Source organism: Gekko japonicus, unplaced genomic scaffold (assembly GCF_001447785.1).
Source record: "Gekko japonicus isolate JY-2015 unplaced genomic scaffold, Gekko_japonicus_V1.1 scaffold1904, whole genome shotgun sequence".
Lineage (NCBI taxonomy): Eukaryota > Metazoa > Chordata > Lepidosauria > Squamata > Gekkonidae > Gekko > Gekko japonicus.
In genome coordinates this window covers 287,504-307,230 of record NW_015161460.1, presented here as the reverse complement: position 1 = coordinate 307,230, position 19,727 = coordinate 287,504, and the positions used below count along the sequence as shown (strand labels likewise).

Here is a 19,727-nt window from a genome sequence, read left to right as displayed (position 1 = left end):
CGACGACTGGTTGCTTCTTTTTAAAAAAAATATATATATGTAAAAATGGGGAATCGAGAGAGGCAGGGGCTTTCTTTATTTCTCGTGATGACTCTAAAACGTCAAAAGGAGGGGTTGTCTCTGTCAGGGTGAAGATCTCTCTGGGGAGGGAAGAGGAGACTCATCTTGGCAAGGTGGATGATTTTCAGAAGGGCTGAGAGGGTGGATGGGGAAGGCTGATGCTAGAGCAGCAGTGCTTTTATGCCATCATTGTGAAGAAGACAGCTTTCTTCTGCCACCTCTTTCCCCTTTGTTAGCTTAGCTGCATATATTGCTTTCTGAAGGGGAGTGGATCAAGGGAACTTGGGGACTGCACTTCCCCAAGGGTGCCAGGATTTCCTTTGGAAGACGGACATGCATTGCATCTGAGCAGGGGAGGGGGGTGCTACTAGAAGAGAGCAGAATGTCCTGGTAAGTAGCAGGAGGAGTGGAAGAGATCTCAATTGCCACCATTTTGGGGTGGGGGAAGAGATGTAGGAGGGTGACTATTTGCCAAGGAGGACAAACAACCAAAATGATAGTGCCAGCATTAAGCAATAATGGAATAGTGCTTGCCCCACTTTTGATTTTACTGCCCATCACAAATTACTCAGCTCGATCTCCTGCCCACTTAAGGTAATTTATAGTCATTCAAGTCAGTGCCTCAGCTTAACTGATTTAAAGGTTGCCCTTTCTGATATCATCACAGGAAAATCAGTACCTGTTAATGGGGAAATCCATTCAGTTCTGTAAGCAACTCCCCATTCAGTTGTAATACTCCAACCCCATACTCTGGAATACTTTCCCTGAAATGAATGGGACTAGTTCTGTCATGTCTACTTTAGGCATAGTGAGATGGATCTGGGGAAGACAGGGAGATATGATTGTATCAGTGTTTTTGTTTAGAATGAAAGTTCTGAGACAGTCACTACATATGAAGGAATTCAACCCCTTAAGGTGTTTCCTGAACTTCTAGCTTTCTAGGAGCTGAGAAACAGCAAATAGATGACAGTGCTGTGCAATGAGTCATGAGGAAGGTGTTTTCTCATCTGTTCCTATTGCTACATTTGTCTGGAGTTCATGTCCACTATGTTAATTAAATTTGCCATGGAAGATTGCCTTCTTCAAAGCCTGTCTCCAAACCTTCACACTTATGTCTCTTTCTAGGCATGGACGTGCTGTAATGCTGTAGTCTAGCCTCCTGAAGAACAAGCTGTATGACACACAAGACTTGCTCTCTCACTCTTCCTTCTCTTAGGTCATATCCACCTTTTAGACTTGTGAGGGTAGAAAAGACAGGGAGAAAGAGATTTGCATCTATGATTGGGTTGGGATTTCCCTGTCATTGATATAGGACAGGCTGCTGTCACTCAAAATAAATTTATATATTTAAAAATAAGTATGTTTAATATTTTCAATATATTATATACTTCATAGAAAAATGAGCCACATGTAATAGACTATATCTAGTTAAAAATAAATGAAGGACAACATGACTGGCTTTTTTGAATGGTGACAAATTTTTGTGCTATAGAACGGAGAGAATCCTGACTACCTGGTTACCTTAAAAATTGACCTAGTACTTAGCAGTTGAAAGTATTTTCTAGCCAGTTTTCAGCCAGGTAGCAGTATACATTTCCAAAAAGGGTTTTTCATAACAAATGCTTACTGTCCGGTATAATTCACAGTTAATTTTTTATGAAAATCATATGGGATTAATCTGGAGGCTATGGTACTCTAAGAATGCATTTCCCTGAACATAACACATGGACAGGGGTATACTATATGTTTGGTGCTGGACTGAAATTATAACTTGGGGTGTTTCATTACTAATATCTAAAACAAATAAGGATGAATTAAATTGAGTAAAGGGTATGCTACCTTAATGCAATATGTAGTATCAGAAAGCACATTCTGTAACAATAATGTGCCATATCTATTAATTATCAGTAATGGTTATGTCATTAGTGTTACATCCCATGGTGTGTGTGTGTGTGTATATATATATATATCTAAAGGTTATCTAAAGACATGAATAATGACTTGAGCAACATCATCACAACAGGTTGCTGGAATTTCTCATTCAAAACTCTTGTGAGGATGAACAAGTGGAGTTAATTTGCAATGCAAGAATCTCTGAAGTTAAATTGTCACTTGCATTAATAACTTCTCTCCAGCCCTGTAGCAAGAAGAACCCCTGAATTAATCTCTGACAAGCCTTGTAAAAATTAGCATTCTCTCTTTTTCTTTTATTAGTGGCGGCACCTGACTTACTGGATCCCAAATCTGCCACTCAGAACTCCAAACCCAGGCTGTCATTTTCTACCAAACCCACTGTGCTTGCTTCACGGGAAGAGAGTGATATAACAATTAATGTTATGAAATGGAAGACGGTCTCAACCATTTTTCTGGTGGTGGTTTTGTATTTAATTATTGGAGCTACTGTATTCAAAGCCCTGGAGCAGCCACATGAAACTAACCAGAGAACCACTATTGTGATCCAGAAGCAGACGTTTGTATCTCAGCATTCCTGTGTGAATACAACAGAACTTGATGAACTCATTGAGGTAATGACCTATAAAGAAGTGTACTCTTGCCATGTTTTTAAACAGAATGTTATTTATGAGTTACATGGATGCTTTGATCCCAGCATCTTGGCACAGTGTACTGATATTTGTGAGAAATTATTGGTGCTGGTTATTTGACTTTGATGTGCAAAAAATGATTGCTGACTCTGGTGTTTGATACTAAAGCTAATCCTTTCATTGAATAATTCTGTTGTGTATCCCAAATTGTTGTTCATCAGTGGAAGCTGTTCAGTGTTCTCCACTTACATTAGATGAGTTGCAGTATTGCCTGACAGAAGAGACAGAATAAGCAACAAGAGTTTTCTTTACTGCCCTATATGGAAGATTATTTCCAGGGATAACCAAGTTTTAACAGGTTTCCACAGCAAGTATGTTCAGTACAAACATCATGTACAGCATCTCACTTTGTATCAACTAACCTTCCTATTTATTATCAGTGCTATTTAGAGTAACTACTGTTCTTAGCACTAGAAAAAGAGAAGCTGCACCATTATACTAAGACTGCAATCTGCTGTACACTAAGTGGAGAATAAGTCTGGCTGGATCCTTTGGTCATAGGTTCAAAAATCTTTAAAGGGAAGGGCTGTGAGAATTGAAGAATATGTTTTGTTGTACTTGTGCTTTTGAAATAATCTGCTTTAAATGGCAGGGAGGGGATAGTCATCTGTTTTCATAAAAAGCTTGATCTTGAAAGTCAAGGGTGCAACTCTGTTCTAAATTCACTACAAAATGACATAATGGAGAAGCTTCAGATGCAGTTGCAATCCATATAGTGCTGAATGAAATGATATCCAGATGCTGGTTCTTTCAAATATTAATACAAATGGCTTTCCATGCAAAGCTCTAGTTTAATAAAGAGAAAAGGGTTAATTTTGTCATGTGAGCAAATTATACTTAAAAAAAACATACTATCGGAATGGTTTTAGTCCACTTACATAAGGTACATTCACCAAATTGCCATCCTATTGGACAAGCAATTTCTCCTTGGGAAATGTTAAGTATTTCGAAGGCTGTTGTGAATATTTCATGTAGTTCTGTAACAGGTAGTATTGGAAGGAACTTTTGCTCCTCTAGTAGTTCAAAGTTCACCTTCCATTTCTGCTAACCTGTCATCTTGTGTAGTAATTTAATTGCTGAAGAAAATATATTGTATTGAGTAGTGGTGTTCAGTTGCTCATTCATCATACAGTCATAATAACAGTTTTGCTCCAGTGTGGATTGTTCTCCTGTGTGATTGAAAACATAAATAGTATTTGAAAACTGAATTCTTTGAAAGATAGGAAGGTAAACATTATACAGTTGTAGAGTATTAGATAGCTCTAATGATAGAGTATGTATGAAGAAAATTACAGCAATGTATTTACTAGTGTTCTGTTTTCAGACAGTAGTTGCCTATTACCTTCCAGACTAAAGTTAAGTTTGAGATTTTATTTAAAAAAAAAAGAATCTGCATGGACTGGATAAAATTCAGACTTTTTTGAAGTAGTCTCTATAAGTACATGTATGTACAACATTTATGTTGAAAGTTTATTCATGCATGTTTTCTGAATTCCTGAATGGGGAAGAAGTCAGTGTGGTGTATTGGTTGCAGTTGGATTTAGATCCAGAAAATCTAGGTTTAATCCCATTTTGTCATGAAGCTCTCAGTGACTGTGGGCCAGGTACAGTACAATCCAACCCCAGAGTTACGCCCTTTTAAACTCATTAATTTTGAAGGACTTCACATTGTATAGCTGTTTCAGATTGCATTGTCATAGTCGTGAGGATAAAATGGAGGAGGGAGGAGCCAAATATGCCACTCTGAGCTCTTTGGATGAAGTGTGGGATAAAAATGTAATAAGTAATAGGTTCTAATTAAAACCAGCCTTAATAGCATTGAGTCAAAGACAGAACTTGCTCAGGTGCCATTCATTAATTCTAACTATAGAATTATAGTAATTCTATAGTAATTCACTGACTCGGGAGTAGCTTCATTACTTTTATTTGTAACTACCATATTTCTTAAGTGAATTTGAGGATATAGTTCTTTTCTATAGACTATATACTTCTGTTGGGCCTCTCAAACTGTTGTTCATCAATGGAAAGAAATGTAACTTTTTTGTAATTTCTGTAGTATAATATACAAAATAATTTATAACCTGTATTTTGTTCACCTCTATACTACTGTGTAGGTGAATATTGTTCCTGTGTTACAGCCTGACATTGAGAGAATGTGGCTACAGGTGTAACTGTGTCAAATTTCCTATGCAGAATATGTAAATCACTTTTCCTGGCAGATAGTTCTTTCACAAAATTTAATTGCAAACTGGGCTGCATTTTTTCATGTTTGAATTTTGTCCAAACATTGTCCCGTCTCATTTTTGCACCTATCAAAAGTTTTCACTTCCTTAATGCTTGTATTCCCTGCAGATTTTGTAGAAGTTCAGCTTTACTAAATCAATATATTTCTGGAGGGTTTTTCCATTTATTGTAATTTCAATGTATTTTACTGGATTTCATTTACTTTTCATTAGTTTTGTTTAGTTTTGTTCTTTTCTAACTTATTCTTCTTTTATTGGGCATGCTGAGGGTTGCCCTTCTTGAAAGGTAACTCTGAAAAACAATCACAACTCAGGACAAGAGGTTAGCAATGATATATGCAGATTCCTCAAATGGAGTAGCATAGAAATCAAATAATTCAATGGCCGAGTTCATAATTAGGATACATGGCAGCCACTGGGAAATAATGTCTATATTGCATAACATATGTAAGGTCCAGTCATGTGTGGTACTTGAGCCATGTGACTAATTCCCAGGAGCCCCATTGCTGGTGTGATGAAGGTCTGGAAACTAAGCAAATGATCCAGGTTGTCCCTATGATTGGTCCGGTCATGCATTTTTTCTGCAATGTGAAGCCCAGCCATCTGGAATTAGTACCTCAACTAGCTATTGTATGAATTGGGTCAGTGAAAAGCATCCATCCATATGTCTTCTTTATGTGTTTTATAACTGTTCGTTTATTTATATTGTAAGCCACCTTGAGTGCTCCAAGGTAGAAAGGCAGCTAATAAATGTTTTGAATAAATAGATAGATATCTGTTAATAGACAAATTTATGACTAAATTTTTGGAAATTTTCAAATACCAACTTTTATTAAACCAGCAGTAACACGTAGTTCTCGGAGCTGCGGTGGCTCAAGTGGTTAAGACGCTGAACTGCAGGCTGTGGAAGGTCGGTAGTTCAGCAGTTCAAGACCCGGGTGCCGCAAGACGGGGTGAGCTCCTGTCTCTAGTTCCAGCTCCTGCCAACCTAGCAGTTCGAAAGCAAGAAATTGCAAGTAGATAAATAGGTACCACTTCGGTGGGAAGGTAACAGCGTTCCGTGCGCCTTGGTGTTTAGTCATGCCGGCCACATGACCACGGAAATGTCTTCGGACAGCGCTGGCTCTTCGGCTTTGAAACGGAGATGAGCACCGCAACCCTATAGTCGGATTCGACTGGCTTTCGAGCAAGGGATTTTATTAAACCAGCAGTAACACGTAGTTAAAAATGGTCAAATTTCAGTAATTTGGCAAAATGTTATTGAGGTGCCCCTTTCCACTCAGAGTGTCTATCACCCTCAGCAACCTCTCTCTCAGGTTCAGGGTTACCATTCAGTCAGGAGATCACTTTCACCACCCTTACTGTCTCTTTTAGAATCTCTAGAGAGCATGACCATTTCACACCTCAGGTCCTTTCTCTTTCCCATGGAGACATCAGCAGAGTAGCCCAGCCCCTTTACTGACAGGCCCTCACTCAAACACCACTGAGTTAGTGGGGCTGGAGGCTTATACACTGTTCAATTCACATCATGCCACTGTATATTTATATCCTATAATGTATGTAGAGCGAGATATTAACATGTCCCTGGGACACAAAACCCACAGGGTTAAACAAAACAAGAAGTTAATTTTTATTTATGGTTTGAACATAACACTTAAGAAAGTTTTTCTTAAGGTAGATGTTACAACATTTCATTTCCAGTCGAACTTTTTAACTGTTTCCCTATTCCAGCAACTGGGACCCTTCAGTACAAATTGACTCTTTTCAGCCAAACTCTAAGCAGCTCTTCTCCCCAGGTTTATTCAATCAGACATATTCTTTTTCCTCTCAACTGCCCCACTGCCAACTTCCAACTTCTCTCTTAACTTCTCTTTTCCAACTGTCCACTCACCAACATTCTGTCAGCTGTCATTGGCTGCTCTTAGGGACAGGTGCAATTTAGCCTGTCAATCACAGTTATAAAATGTGAATAATGTAGCAACATTATTCACAAGTCTAAAGGCTGCAAGTCGTGTACCATAGTATGTACGCTCACACCAGGGTCTGTCAAAATGCCTATGATTGTTGCATATGTTATGAATGTTACGTTGGATGAATTATGCATGACAGTGGGGGGGAAGGCTGTATGGTATAGTCCTATCTCTTCAGACCTCAGAAACTAAGCAGGGTCAGTACCTGGAAGGAGACCACCAGGGAAGACTCCGCAGAGGAAGGCAATGGCTAACCACCTCTGCTTCTCACTTGCCTTGAAGGTCCCTTGCTGTGGTTGCCGTATGTTGACTTTGACTTTATACACACACACTTACTTCCATTTCCCAGACCCTTCCACTTACATGAAACATAGAGATTTCATCGAAAGTGAGGGACACCCAGTTGTATATATACATAGTGTTCACACAAAGTCTTAACATTTTCTATGACATAAAGCCTAAGTATTTATTATTATAATTGTTATTTATGGTATTGCCTTTCTTACTGAGATTCAAGGCAGAGTTTCAGTGTCCTGGCCCCACTGCTGGACCTCCTGATGGCACCTGGTATTTTTGGCCACTGTGTGACAGAGTGTTGGACTAGATGGGCCATTGGCCTGATCCAACATTGGCTTCTCTTATGTTCTTAGCTGATAAAATCAGTAGGATGAGGAGACACCTAATAAACAACATAATAGCACTAGGATTGCAGAAATTTAGCATATATTAAACATAACATGTTAAACAGTACAATAATTTTTATGTAAATAAAAATATAATGCAATGAGAACAAGATAAAATATACAGTAACAGACAATACACATGAATAGTATAGTCTTTCAATTCTCTCTATTGAAATGTCTTTTTAAATCATTCTCTTATAGCATAGCCTTATAATTTTATAAAAATGCCCTGAACAGTTCTGTTTTATATAGTTTACAGAAAGCCAGAAGTGTGGGAGCCTTACTGACATCCTCAGGCAGGCCATTCCATAGGGTGAGGACTCCTACAGAGAATGTGTTTATATGGGTACTTGTTGATCTTGCCCATTTGCAGGGTGGAACCTGTAGAAGGCCCTGTAAAAGTTGTTGTGGTGGGGCATAGGAGGAAAAGTCATGCTGCAATTATGAGGGTCCACGGCCATGAAGGACTATGTATGTAATGGCCAGTACCTTGAATTGAATCCGGTAGCTAATAGGCAATCAATGGAGTGGCTGCAAAATTGGTGTAATATTCATGTACCACCTAGAACAAAGTGGCACCTTTAAGGTCCAGTGGCACCTTTAAGACCAGCAAAGGTTTACACTTGCATGAAAGCTCATACATTGAATAAAACTTTGCTGGACTCTAAATTTACTTCTGTTGCTTCAGACCAACATGTCACAGGATGGGGCACCAGTCAAAGGGAGTCCAGAACAGGGCAAGGTCAGGAGCCAAGAAGACAGTGCAAAGTCCAAAAAGCCAAGCCGGGGTCAGGAGCCATAAACACAGAGGCAAGTCCAAATCACTAACCAGAAACACAGTCCAAAGCTAAGCTGGGGTCAGGAGCTAGGAACACAGTCCAAAGCCAGGGGTCCAAATGTCTATGTGCAAGAGCCAAGCCGGAGTGGATGCTAGCAGCACGAAGCTGACTTGTTGCTTCCATGAAGAGTACTGCTCAGAGTGTGGAGTTAAATGCTGCTACCAATTAGCCAGCTGCACGATCAGCCAGGCTCTTGTTAGAACTCTGGGCTGGCTGAGCGTCTCCCTTGTAGCCTGGCCTCTCTTCACCTGCTTGCTAAATTTTGTCACTCCTTAAACAAGTCACACATGGGGGTGAGTCAGGAGGACTTTCAGCTTGCAGTTCTTCCTTCGTATCTGGGCCAGGTGTGAAGACTGTTACAGGCATTTGTCAGCTATCCTCCTCTGCTGTTTCAGAGGGGCCAGCGTGGTTTCAGCAGGCTCTGTCAGCTCATCCACATCCATGCCCATGACACTATCCCCCCCAGGCCCCACCCCATCAGAAGGGTCTGGCTTGTCGGGGTAGGCAGAATGGAACTGCTGTAGTAATTCCGGGGCGTGGAGGTTTTCTACAGGTTCCCAGGAGTGATCTTCGTGACTGTACCCTTCCCAGTCAATGAGGTACTGGAGGCCACCCCTGGGGAGTCGAGAGTCCAAGACCTGGCATACTTCATATTCCTCTTCATCATCCACCAGTACTGGCAGTGGCGGTGACGGAGGTGAGGGTCGAGCGGGGTCAGGAGGCGCAGCCAGTGCGAGAAGAGACCGATGGAAGACTGGGTGAATCCGAAGGGTGGGTGGTAATTGAAGCCAGAAGGCGATGGGATTGACTTGTTCCACAACCGGATAGGGTCCGGTATAGCAAGCATCCAACTTGTGCAAGTGGCTGGGCTGTCATAGGTAGCGGGTGGAGAGCCAAACACAGTCTCTGGGTTTGATTGGTGGACCTTCCTGGAGTTTTTGGTCAGCTGCTGTCTTGTAAGCCTCCTTGGCTCTTTGGAGCTCCTCCCATAGCAAGTCGTGGAGAGTACGGAGTTCTTGTAGATGTGGGGATGGGCATGAAATGGGATCAGTAGGGATGGGCATGAAATGGCTGATCACAAATTTTGTCTAGTTCATAGTTTGTAAAGCAATGTTTGCAAACTGAAGAAACACCATGAACATTCACAAATTTTGATGTGGTTCATGAAGAGCAGAAAGCAGAGGTCTTCTCAAGAAACAGCTGCTGTTTGGTTTAAATGGTCCCCTGATTTCTGCTCCCCATGGCTTTTCATGGGGAGCAGGAAGCAGGAATTTAAACTTTAAATAGCTCAGGAACTGATACAAACTGGGTCAGTTCACAAACCAAGCTCCTGGTTCATATGGGTTCATGGTTCAGTTCATATTTCAGCTACAAACTGAACCAGAAAAATGGGGTTTGTTCCCATCCCTAGTTAACAGCATACTGATGACATCCAATACCAAAACTACAACTGATTTCTGTTAATGGCTTTACAAAGCAATTGAATAGCATGGGAGATAAGACTGCACAAGTGGAATCCCACAGGGAAAGTTCCAGACTGATGACAACTGGTCTCCAATGGCAATCCTTTGAGTTTGGTGCATAAGAAATGATTTAAACCAATCCGAATCTCATCCCCTGATACCTGCTTCTGCCTCCAACTGCTTCAACAAAATAGCGTGGCCTACTATATCAAAGGCAACAAAGAAATCCAGTAGGAGCAACAAAGAGGCATGGCCTTTGTATATATACAGACAGAGATAATAGCTAAAGCCACAAATGCTGTCTCTCTCCCATAAGCTAGCCTGAAGCCAGAGTACAAAGGGCTCAATGAGTTGTCCAGGAAGCTCTGGAATTGATCCACCACTGGTCTCCCAATTACCTTACCCAGATAAGGCAAATTAGAGACAGGGTGATAATTGGCCACATAATTTTTCTGTTGAGATAGTTTATTAAGCAGGGTATGGACGACTACCTCTTGGAATGGCCAAGGGAAGATGCTCCGAGTCAGTGATTGGTTTAATGTTAGACATCAATGTTTTATTTGTATGGTCCTTATATGATCTCAGCAACCAGGATTGAACAGGATCCAGAGCACAAGTGGAAGCCTTCACAGCACTAAGAATCCTGTCAACATCCATTATGGTAACTGGATCAAAATGATCCATAAACAGCCCAGACAATATGTTAGATATTTCTTCTGTCTGATCCATGTTACAACCTATAACAAAATCAGTATGTATTCAAGAGATTTTGTCAGCAAAATAAATAAATAAATGCAAAGGCATCAGTTTCTTGCTCCTGAGACAATAAAGGCTCGGATTTAGAGCAGGGGGCCATGGTGGCTCAGAGGTTAAGATGCTGAGTTGCAGATTGGAAGGTCTGTAGCTCGGCAGTTTGAGACCCTAGTGGTACGTGACAGAGTGAGATCCCGTCTATGGCCCCAGCTCCTGCCCACCTAGCAGTTCGAAAGCAAGAAATTGCAAGTAGATAAATAGGTACTGCTTTGGTGGGAAGGTAACAGTGTTCCATGCACTTTGGTGTTTAGTCATGCCGGCCACATGACCACGGAGAAGTCTTTTGACAGCGCTAGCTCTTCAACTTAGAAATGGAGATGAGCACCACCCCCTAGAGTTGGATTCGACTGGCTTTCGAGCAAGGGAAACCTTTACCTAGATGCCAAAATACCTTAAACAGTTAAGATGGATGTACTCTGGCTGATACAATGATAGCAGAGAAGTAACATGCCACTGTCACTGCTGCTTCATAGATCTTCCAGTCCATTCTATAACATGCAGTATGAGCTTTTCACCAGCACTGTTTTAGGTGTCTCCAGGCCCTCTTTAGGACACCCAGCTAAATGGTAAACCAGGGGTGCCGGTACTGCCCCAGGGACGGGAGAGGTTGGTAAGGGGGTAATGTCAACCTTCCATGGGCTTCATGTTCCAAGCTCCCATCACATCCTCAACAGAGCATGTGTTTGGAAACCTAACCCCCCCCAGTACATTCGGGACTCCAGTGTGATCCATGAGTCTCCATGTGCAGACCATTTTAACCAGGTCCCCTTTCCAGCAGTGTGTTGGGGCCAAATTCACCCTTGCCTTTAAAAGATAGTGGTCAGACCATGGTCAAACTCAATCTACAGAAACCAAACCTTCCCTCAAAGTCTCAGTGCAAAAGTCCATGCTGTGACCTCCTTCATGTTTTGGGCCTGGAACAATTTGAGAAAGGTCATAGATGCTAGAAAATCCTGTGCCAGCCTCAGTGATCTATCCTTGGTATGAATGTTTATGTCTCCCAGAGCAATTAGTCTAGTGTGTCCAGCATTACATTGGAGAGTACCTCCACCAACTCAGACAGTGAAAACTAGGCAGCCAGTAAAAAAGCAGTATGCTGAGATGCTGAGCATACAGTCAGTGCTAGTGATATTCTGCACTGGGAGTCTGTAGAAGTTTAAGGACTCAGGGAGTATAATAGCTGCCCCTCCTCCCAGCCTTCCAGTATGGCACTGATGAAGGACTACATTACCAGGTGAGTTAATTGGGACAGATGCAACATGTCATTTTCTTGCAACTAGGTTTCAGTTATGCAAGCCAGGTCAAAACATTTTTTCTTTCTCCAATAGTATAGACTATTGTCCCTCATTAATCTGGTATTGCAGAATATTAAAGTGGAAGTGGAAGGAATAGGGGTCTTTATATCAATGTCTTTTGGGATGCTATGATTAGATAAGCAGTGAGCAGCCTTGCCTAGTGTGGCCTTCTTTGAAAACTCCTCAAACACGCTGCTTCAGGTACAAATTGCCATCAGAACCCCTAAGAAATCCCCGTGATTCCAGTCAGCAATGGCAATGCTAACTCAATAATGGATTCAGCCAAGTCCTTTGTAAACATCATTACATTTTGAGAATATTCCCAAGTCCCCGCTCTCCACTCTGGCACATGGCTTCCAGTGGGAGAGGACACAATCCTTGGGAAGATGGTAGATAGCAAGAGGTTAGCCAGGAAAAGCAACTATGCTGGATCTACTACATAAGTTATGGTTTACCACCCATTTAAGTAGTTCGAAGTATGTTATGAGTTGCTTTAAGCTAAATTGTAACTTGTGAAATCAAAGTGAAATATGTGCAGCTTGAACATTTAACCCTTTATGACAACGTAGATTTCAGCATTGTACCATTTTCCTAGGGAGACTGTTTTTAATGTGGTGATCTATCATAGTGTCTTGTAAGTCTGAAATTAAATAGTTTAATGACATCAAAATTTATAAGCTAAATGGCATAACACATTTATAAAATCGAATAATCAAAATAGAATATGACATAGTGTAGCTAACGCAACAATAGAGAATAGGTAAATGATTTGCATCTGTTGTTTTAGAAAAGCTAATAAATTACTTTAAAACCTTTTAAGTCTGGTCATAATGCATTACTTGAGTACTACACTGAAATATGAATTACCCTATAAAATGGTATTTTACCATGCACCATTCATACTGGAGAGTATGTTATCATTTCCAGGTGGGAGAATTTATGGTCAGAATTTTTACCACGTTGAAATATATCCATAAACTTTCTTTGCTTGTGGGCTGCAGACTTTATGTATGAAATACAGCTCATCCAAGAGCCAAGGAATTTATATGTTACCCTGTTACACAATTAAATTAATACACCAGTCCTTTGTGACATATGCAGTTTAGAATGATTTGTTCTTGTCTAGTACAAAATTAGCTCTGGAAGAAAAAGCTTTAGTATTAATAAGACTTCATACTATTAAAGTCTCATTTAAACTGGTATGACATGGGCCTGGCTATTGAGGTGCAATAAGACAAGATGTGAGAGACTGAATGGATCTCTAAGTCACTATAATTTTATTTTAAACAGCTGTGGGGCCACTAAATTGAACTCAGGCCACCAACCTGGTATTGGGTAGCCATTTTCCCTGTGTGGTTTCACTGACCTCAGTTTTAGCTGATACTATTTTTCCTTTCTGAGGAAAACATTAATAAATAGCCAATCATTCTTCACTATAGTCCTTCTCTCAGGCCTATATACTAACAAGCAAGAAGCAACATGGTGGCTACTGCAAATACTTAAGCTCTATACATGCTTGCGGCCCCAGCACCCATGGAAGGGGCGAGGCAGACACTGAAGGCAAAGAGTTCCTCTACACTCAACTAAATACTAACCCTGTTTATAGCTTCAGTTGAAATAAGATACATGCACACACAGTTTTCAGAAAAGTGGAATAAAATTGGCCACAACTTTATTGGTTACAGCTGTAGTATGCTTTGGCACAGCATGGGGTACCAGATCCTGTTTATCAGCTGACTCATCTGCCAGTCGATCCACTGGAAACCTTGGGATGACAGGTCTCTGGATCCCACAAGGGCGGACGCCCTGAGGTGGTCTCTCCTGCCACCTAAGCATGAAGGTAATTCTCAACCATGACCCCAGGCAGGGCATACCACTTGTCCAGGCCCGTAGCTAATGTGGGGCCCACGGGGCCCGGCCCCCTAATGTTTCTTTCAGAGCCCCCAAACTGAGCCTTGGCTTCTCTTCCCCCTGAGCTCCACAGTAGCTACATGCCTGTCAGTGAAATGGGAGCTGCATGGGATCTCAGGGAAGTCATTGTGCGAGACAAGGCACAGGATTCCAGCTGTGCGCTCCACAGCTCTGAAGTACACTGATTTGCAGTTAGTCGATCAGCCCCATCTGAACCAGCACAGTCTGGGGCGGGGAGGAAAGAATGCTCATATCTCCATACGGACATATAATGGCTGGCCCCCTGAGCAAAAAATTGGGCTCCCCAGCAAAAAGTTGCTAGCTACGGGGCTGCACTTGTCCCTTGTGCCAAGATCCCTTACAGGGATCCCCACACTCAGGAATATGGGCACACAGGCCGGCTTTCCTAATAATGGATCCCCACACTTTCCTAATAATGGATCCCCATGCTGATACTGCCGCAATAGCTGGGCCTCAAATGTCTCTGGATCCCCAATGCTTCTACAGCTGTAGCCAAGTGCATAGGGCATCCCTAATGGCAGATATCCATACCCCAGTCAGATAAGTGAACCCTATCAGGGCAAAACAGGGTATCCAGGAGTAGTAAAATGTCCGGATGATGAACCAATGACTCCCCATAGCCATTACAGTCCTATCCAGCCTCTTGGTCACCTTCTGCTCAGGCTCCACCATCCATGGAAATGGTCATTGTTTTATGACCTTTTTCTCTCCCTTGTTGTTGTTTGTTGATTGTGTGTGTACTCAGTTGGATCTCTGTGTATGGCTGAGGCTGCTGCTGTATTGTGATCTACAACTTGGAAAATTTTTTGGGGGGCAACAGCTGCTATCCAGTCCCCTGCCCAACCTCCAGCAGGCCCTCTGGAGCCAAGGCTGCTACCGGGTTTGGGATGGGTTAGGCATCCAGCCACTGCCAGCTGAAGGGTAGCAATGACTCATCTCCCCGTCTGCTCTCCGCAATGGTGACGGTGAGCCATCCCCCCTCCACAGGGAGAGCTCAGGGGAAACCATCAGCAGCCGCACTTGGAAACACGAGAGGATGTTCCCCCCCCCCAGGGCAGCACAGGCCCTTGGCGCCCTTCATGGAACAACGAGGGCAGGGGGTGATCTTCCTTCTCCCACTCTCAGCAAGGCAAAGAAGTAGGAAGTAGGGGGAGGGGCTCCCTTTGATGCCGCTGGCCCTTTCCCACCCTTTTGTCACTGCCAACTCTCTCCCCACTTGCTGCTGCTGGCTCCCAGAAGGAGAATGGGAAGGTGGGAATTGTGTTGTTTCCCTTATCTCAACCATAGTGCCCCTGTTGCTCTGAAGCTAGACTAGCTCCATTGACCATGTGGTGCAGAGCAGCAGAGCAGTGTAGCAGCATGGGAATGACCCAAAAACTGAGGCTAAGTGGCTGCTGAGGGAAAGGATCCCTCCCAGAGAGAAAAAAGGCCATCCAGGGCTGGAACCAAAGTGCAACTGAAGTCCCAGTTAAAGGGACAGGGGGAAGAAATCGAGCTGCTGAGAATCTCCCCGTGTCAGGCTGACAGGGACTTTCAAGCCTGGGCCATGGCCTAACCCCTCTCCGCATTCCCACTGCCTGAGCTCAACAGTTGCCTTGAAGAGCTAAATGGTCTGCAGAGTTGCCCCAACAAGCAGTGGACCATCCTCTCTGGCCAGCTCTTCCTTGCTTTCCTGCCAACCTCTATAGAGTGGCGGAGCAGCAGAGACCTAACCAAGTCATCTGACGCTGAAAAGATGACGAGCAGGGGTGGTATGGTGCCCTAAGTAGCAGCCAGGGTGCCCCCTCCCCCAGACACCCAGGACCTGCTGATAGGGCTGGCATCATGTCAGGCAGGCCCCAGCTTCCTGCGCTCACTGCCGGCCAACCCCCTCCATCCAGCAAGGATTGTCACACCTGCCCTCATTCTGTCCCCTCCCTGCAGTGTTGCAAACAGGACCCCGGGTGAGTCTGGGCCCTGGCTTCTCTACACATGCAGCAGTTCCACTATGAGAAGTCTGTGTAGTTTCAGATGTTAAATGGTTTAGCAATAGGAAAATAACATGTAGAAGGAATGTCATTGGACTATATCTGATGTTAATAATTTTGCTTGCACAGACACTTTTGGGCATGGTTCTCATAGTAGTGTGTACATAATATATTTGGACAGGGTTTTTAAATCTACATTTGTTATGCTTGTGACTTGTTCAAATTCATGGACTGAAACTGCCAGTTGTCTCCGAAAAACTTGTATTTTATTATTCAATTCTTTAAAAAGTAGTTGGTTCTGCTGGGCATGTATAAGACCTGGGCCATTTCTAGAGGAGCTTTCTATGGCTTTTTTCTCAACTTCAAGTTGACTCATACTTGTATACTGTCCAAAGAACATGGTCAGATACAGCTTCTTTAACTCCTGGGCTGCTGGTGCTGATTCCTCCCAAACTATCATAGAAAGCAAGCCAGCATACTTCAGAGATGAACAGAATCCCATTATTAATACATATTTTCTCTGTGTGTGCAAGAAACATAACTGAATTGTGTAGTTTGGTGTCATTGGCACTAGTTGTGCAATTATAGCAAATGCCAGTCCACAGGATTAGGCAGTTGGTTCCCTTCCTCGAACGCAATGATCTGGCAACAGCGATCCACGCAATGGTCACCGTGAGGTTAGACTACTGCAATGCTCTCTACATGGGGCTGCCAATTGGCGCAACTCTGGAAGCTGCAGCTGGTGCAAAATGCGGCGGCCAGGCTGTTGATGGGCCTCTCCATGCGAGACCACATCCAGCCTGTGCTGAAGGCATTGTACTGGCTGCCAATAGCATACCGGATCCGCTTCAAGGTGCTGGTCTTAACCTTTAAAGCGCTTTATGGTCAGGGACCTGCTCACCTTAGGGACTGCCTTTCCCCACATGTTCCCCAGAGAGCACTGGTCATCGTTTGCCCCCCCCCAGTCCCAAGGATGCCAGGCTCATATTGACCAGGTCCAGGGCTTTTTCTGTGGCAGTTCTAACTTACTGGAACCAGTTTCTGGATGAGATCAGGGCCCTGCGGGACCTATCACAGTTCCGCAGGGCCACGAAAATGGAACTCTTCCGTCAGGCATTTAGGTAAGGAGCTGCGCTCCATCATCTTTGCCCTGTGCCAATTTTCCAGCCTGAGCCCGTCAATAGTGGATGTACCATTGTATCTGCACTTAACCACAGCCATAACACCATCATTATGTTAATGGTTTTTAATAATTTTAATGTGTATTTGATATTTATTTTTATATTGTTGTTTTCATTATTGTTTCTTTGTAAGCCGCCCTGAACATGCCCTGGCGGGGAGGGCAGGGTAAAAATCAAAGTAATAAATAAATAGGAATGTACTACCAAGATACTACCAGTAAGACCTGATTTAAACATAATACTGTGACAGAGACAAGAAGAACAGTGTTTAAAACAAGTATTTATTTATTTATTTATTAGATTTATATCTCGCCCTCCCTGCCAGGGCAGGCTTAGGGTGGCTAACAAGGTCATTTGCATTATAAACAATAAAACAATTCAATAATTTAACAATTAAAAATCAGACCATTTAAAATACAGCTCACATAAGATAGCGGAACTGTCTTTACATCCACCATAGGGAAACAGCAGCTGGTGTCAGGCTTCTTAGGGCTTGGGTTCTTTAGTATGGGCATAGATGTTAAGCTGGTGGCCAAGGATAGATAGTAGGGCATACTATTCAGCTAGATAGTAATCATTTAGCGTGGCATCTCAAATGCTCGGCAGAAGAGCTCTGTCTTACAGTTTGGTGTAGTGGTTAAGTGTGCGGACTCTAATCTGGGAGAACCAGGTTTGATTCCCTACTCCTCCACTTGCAGCCGGTGGATGACCTTGGGCAAGCCATAGTTCTGTCAGAGCTGTTTTTGAAAAAGAGCAGATTCTGTCAGAGCTCTCTCAGCCCCTCCTACCTTACAGTATGTCTGTTGTGGGGAGGGGAAGGGAAAGGAGTTTGTAAAATGCTCTGAGACTCTGAGTGAAGGGTGGGGTATAAATCTCCTCATCATCATCCCTGTGGAATTTTAATATATCCCGCAGGGCCCTGATATCCTCAGGGAGTTCGTTCCACCAAAGCAGAGCTGCCACAGACAAGGCTCTAGCCCTGGTTGTGGCCAGCATGGCATCCTTCATGTTGGGGAGAACAAGAAGGTTCTGTGAACCTGACTGCAGTAGTCTCTGGAACATATGGGGAAAGGCAGTCCCTCAGGTATGCAGCCCCCTGGCCATATAGGGCTTTATAGGTGAGAACCAGCACTTTGAAGCGAACTTGGTATGCTATGGGTAGCCAATGCAGTGCTTTCAACGCAGGCTGAATGTGCTCTCTAAGGGGAAGGCCCAATAGCAGCCTGGCTGCCGCATTCTACACTAGCTGTATCTTCCAAATTTGGGACAAGGGCAGCCCCATGTAGAGAGCATTACAGTAGTCAAGTCTCAAGGTGACCATTGCATGGATCACTGTTGCCAGGTTGTCGCATTCAAGGAAGGGAACCAACTGCCTGATCAGCTGAAGATGGTAAAAGGCCAACTTGGCAGTGACTGCTAATTGGGCCTCCATCATTAAGGAGGCATCCAAGAGCACTCGCAGACTCCTAACCTCCAATGCAGTGGTACCCCACTGAAAGTTAGTAGTGGGATCCCTAACCCTGGACCACTGCAGCTCAGGCATAGGACCTCCGTCTTTGTCAGATTCAGTTTCAGTCGGCTGAGCCAAAGCCACCCAGCTACAGCTTGTAATGCCAGGTCCAGATCTTACGGTTTTGAGTCAGACTGGCTGCCCAACAACAGATAGAACTGTGTGTCATCTGCATATTGGTGACATCCCAGCCCATGCCTCCGGGCAGTCTGGGTAAGGGGGCACATATAGATGTTAAATAACATTGGGGAGAGGACAGCCCCTTGTGGCACTCCCAGCTTCTGTTGCCTGAAAAACGCAGCAGTGTTCCATGTGGCACTGCATTACTTCCATTAGAATCCTAGAAATGACATAGGATAGCTCTCGGAATCACCAGAAACTCTATGGTTTTACTTCGTTAAATGAGTGATTAAAATGTGGAATTCACTGACAGAGGATGTAGTGATGCTCATGGGCACAAACATAGGGGTGCCAACCTCTAGATGGTGGCTGGGCAGTCTCCTGGGATTACAACTGATCACTAGGTGACAGGGATCAGTTCACCTGGAGATAATGGCCACTTTGGATGGTGAACTCTATGTCATCAGGGCTATTTTTGGGCAGGACCACACAGGAATGGAATTACAGCTGGCTTCAGAGTTGGCCACACCCACTACAGCCAAAACCTCTGTGTGCGTGGTTACAGAGGGAAGGCCTGGAGAGCAACCCCCCGGTGACTCTGAACCGGGCGGGCCAGGGGGGCTCCTGGAAGGATCGGGGAGGCATTTAAATGCCTCCCCATGCCTTCCTCAACCTGTCCAAGGGCCAGCTTGCCCAGGCTTCTCACAGCCGTGGGGCACCCAGGCAAGCCAAGGGATGCATGAGGGTGTGGCCTAATATGCTAATGAGCTGTGCTGTCAGGTGTGGCCTAATAGGCTAATGAGTTTCTGCTGTTGGGTGTGACATATTATGCTAATGAGCTCCTGCTGAGCTTTTTCTACAAAAAAAGCCCCGTATGTCATTATGCCCCATTGAACCCCCTCTCCTCCCTAAACCTAGCCTCTTCAGGCTTAGGGTTGCCAGGTCTGGGTTGGGAAATACCTGGAGACTTTGGGGGTGTAGCCAGGAGAGAGCAGGGTTTGGGAGGGGAGGGGCCTCAGCATAGTACAATGCCATGAAGTCCACCCTT

The 19,727-nt window shown here is 43.6% G+C and overlaps 1 protein-coding gene across 1 annotated transcript in view; it reads left to right on the top strand.

The window, feature by feature from the left end:
• The window catches only part of KCNK2 (potassium channel, two pore domain subfamily K, member 2), a 144,530-nt gene that overhangs the window by 594 nt on the left and 124,209 nt on the right, over positions 1-19,727 (top strand). The window contains exon 2 of the mRNA XM_015429098.1: positions 2,275-2,585. Within this exon, the coding sequence (XP_015284584.1) occupies positions 2,275-2,585 (311 nt within the window). The remainder of the gene's footprint in view (positions 1-2,274; positions 2,586-19,727) is intronic.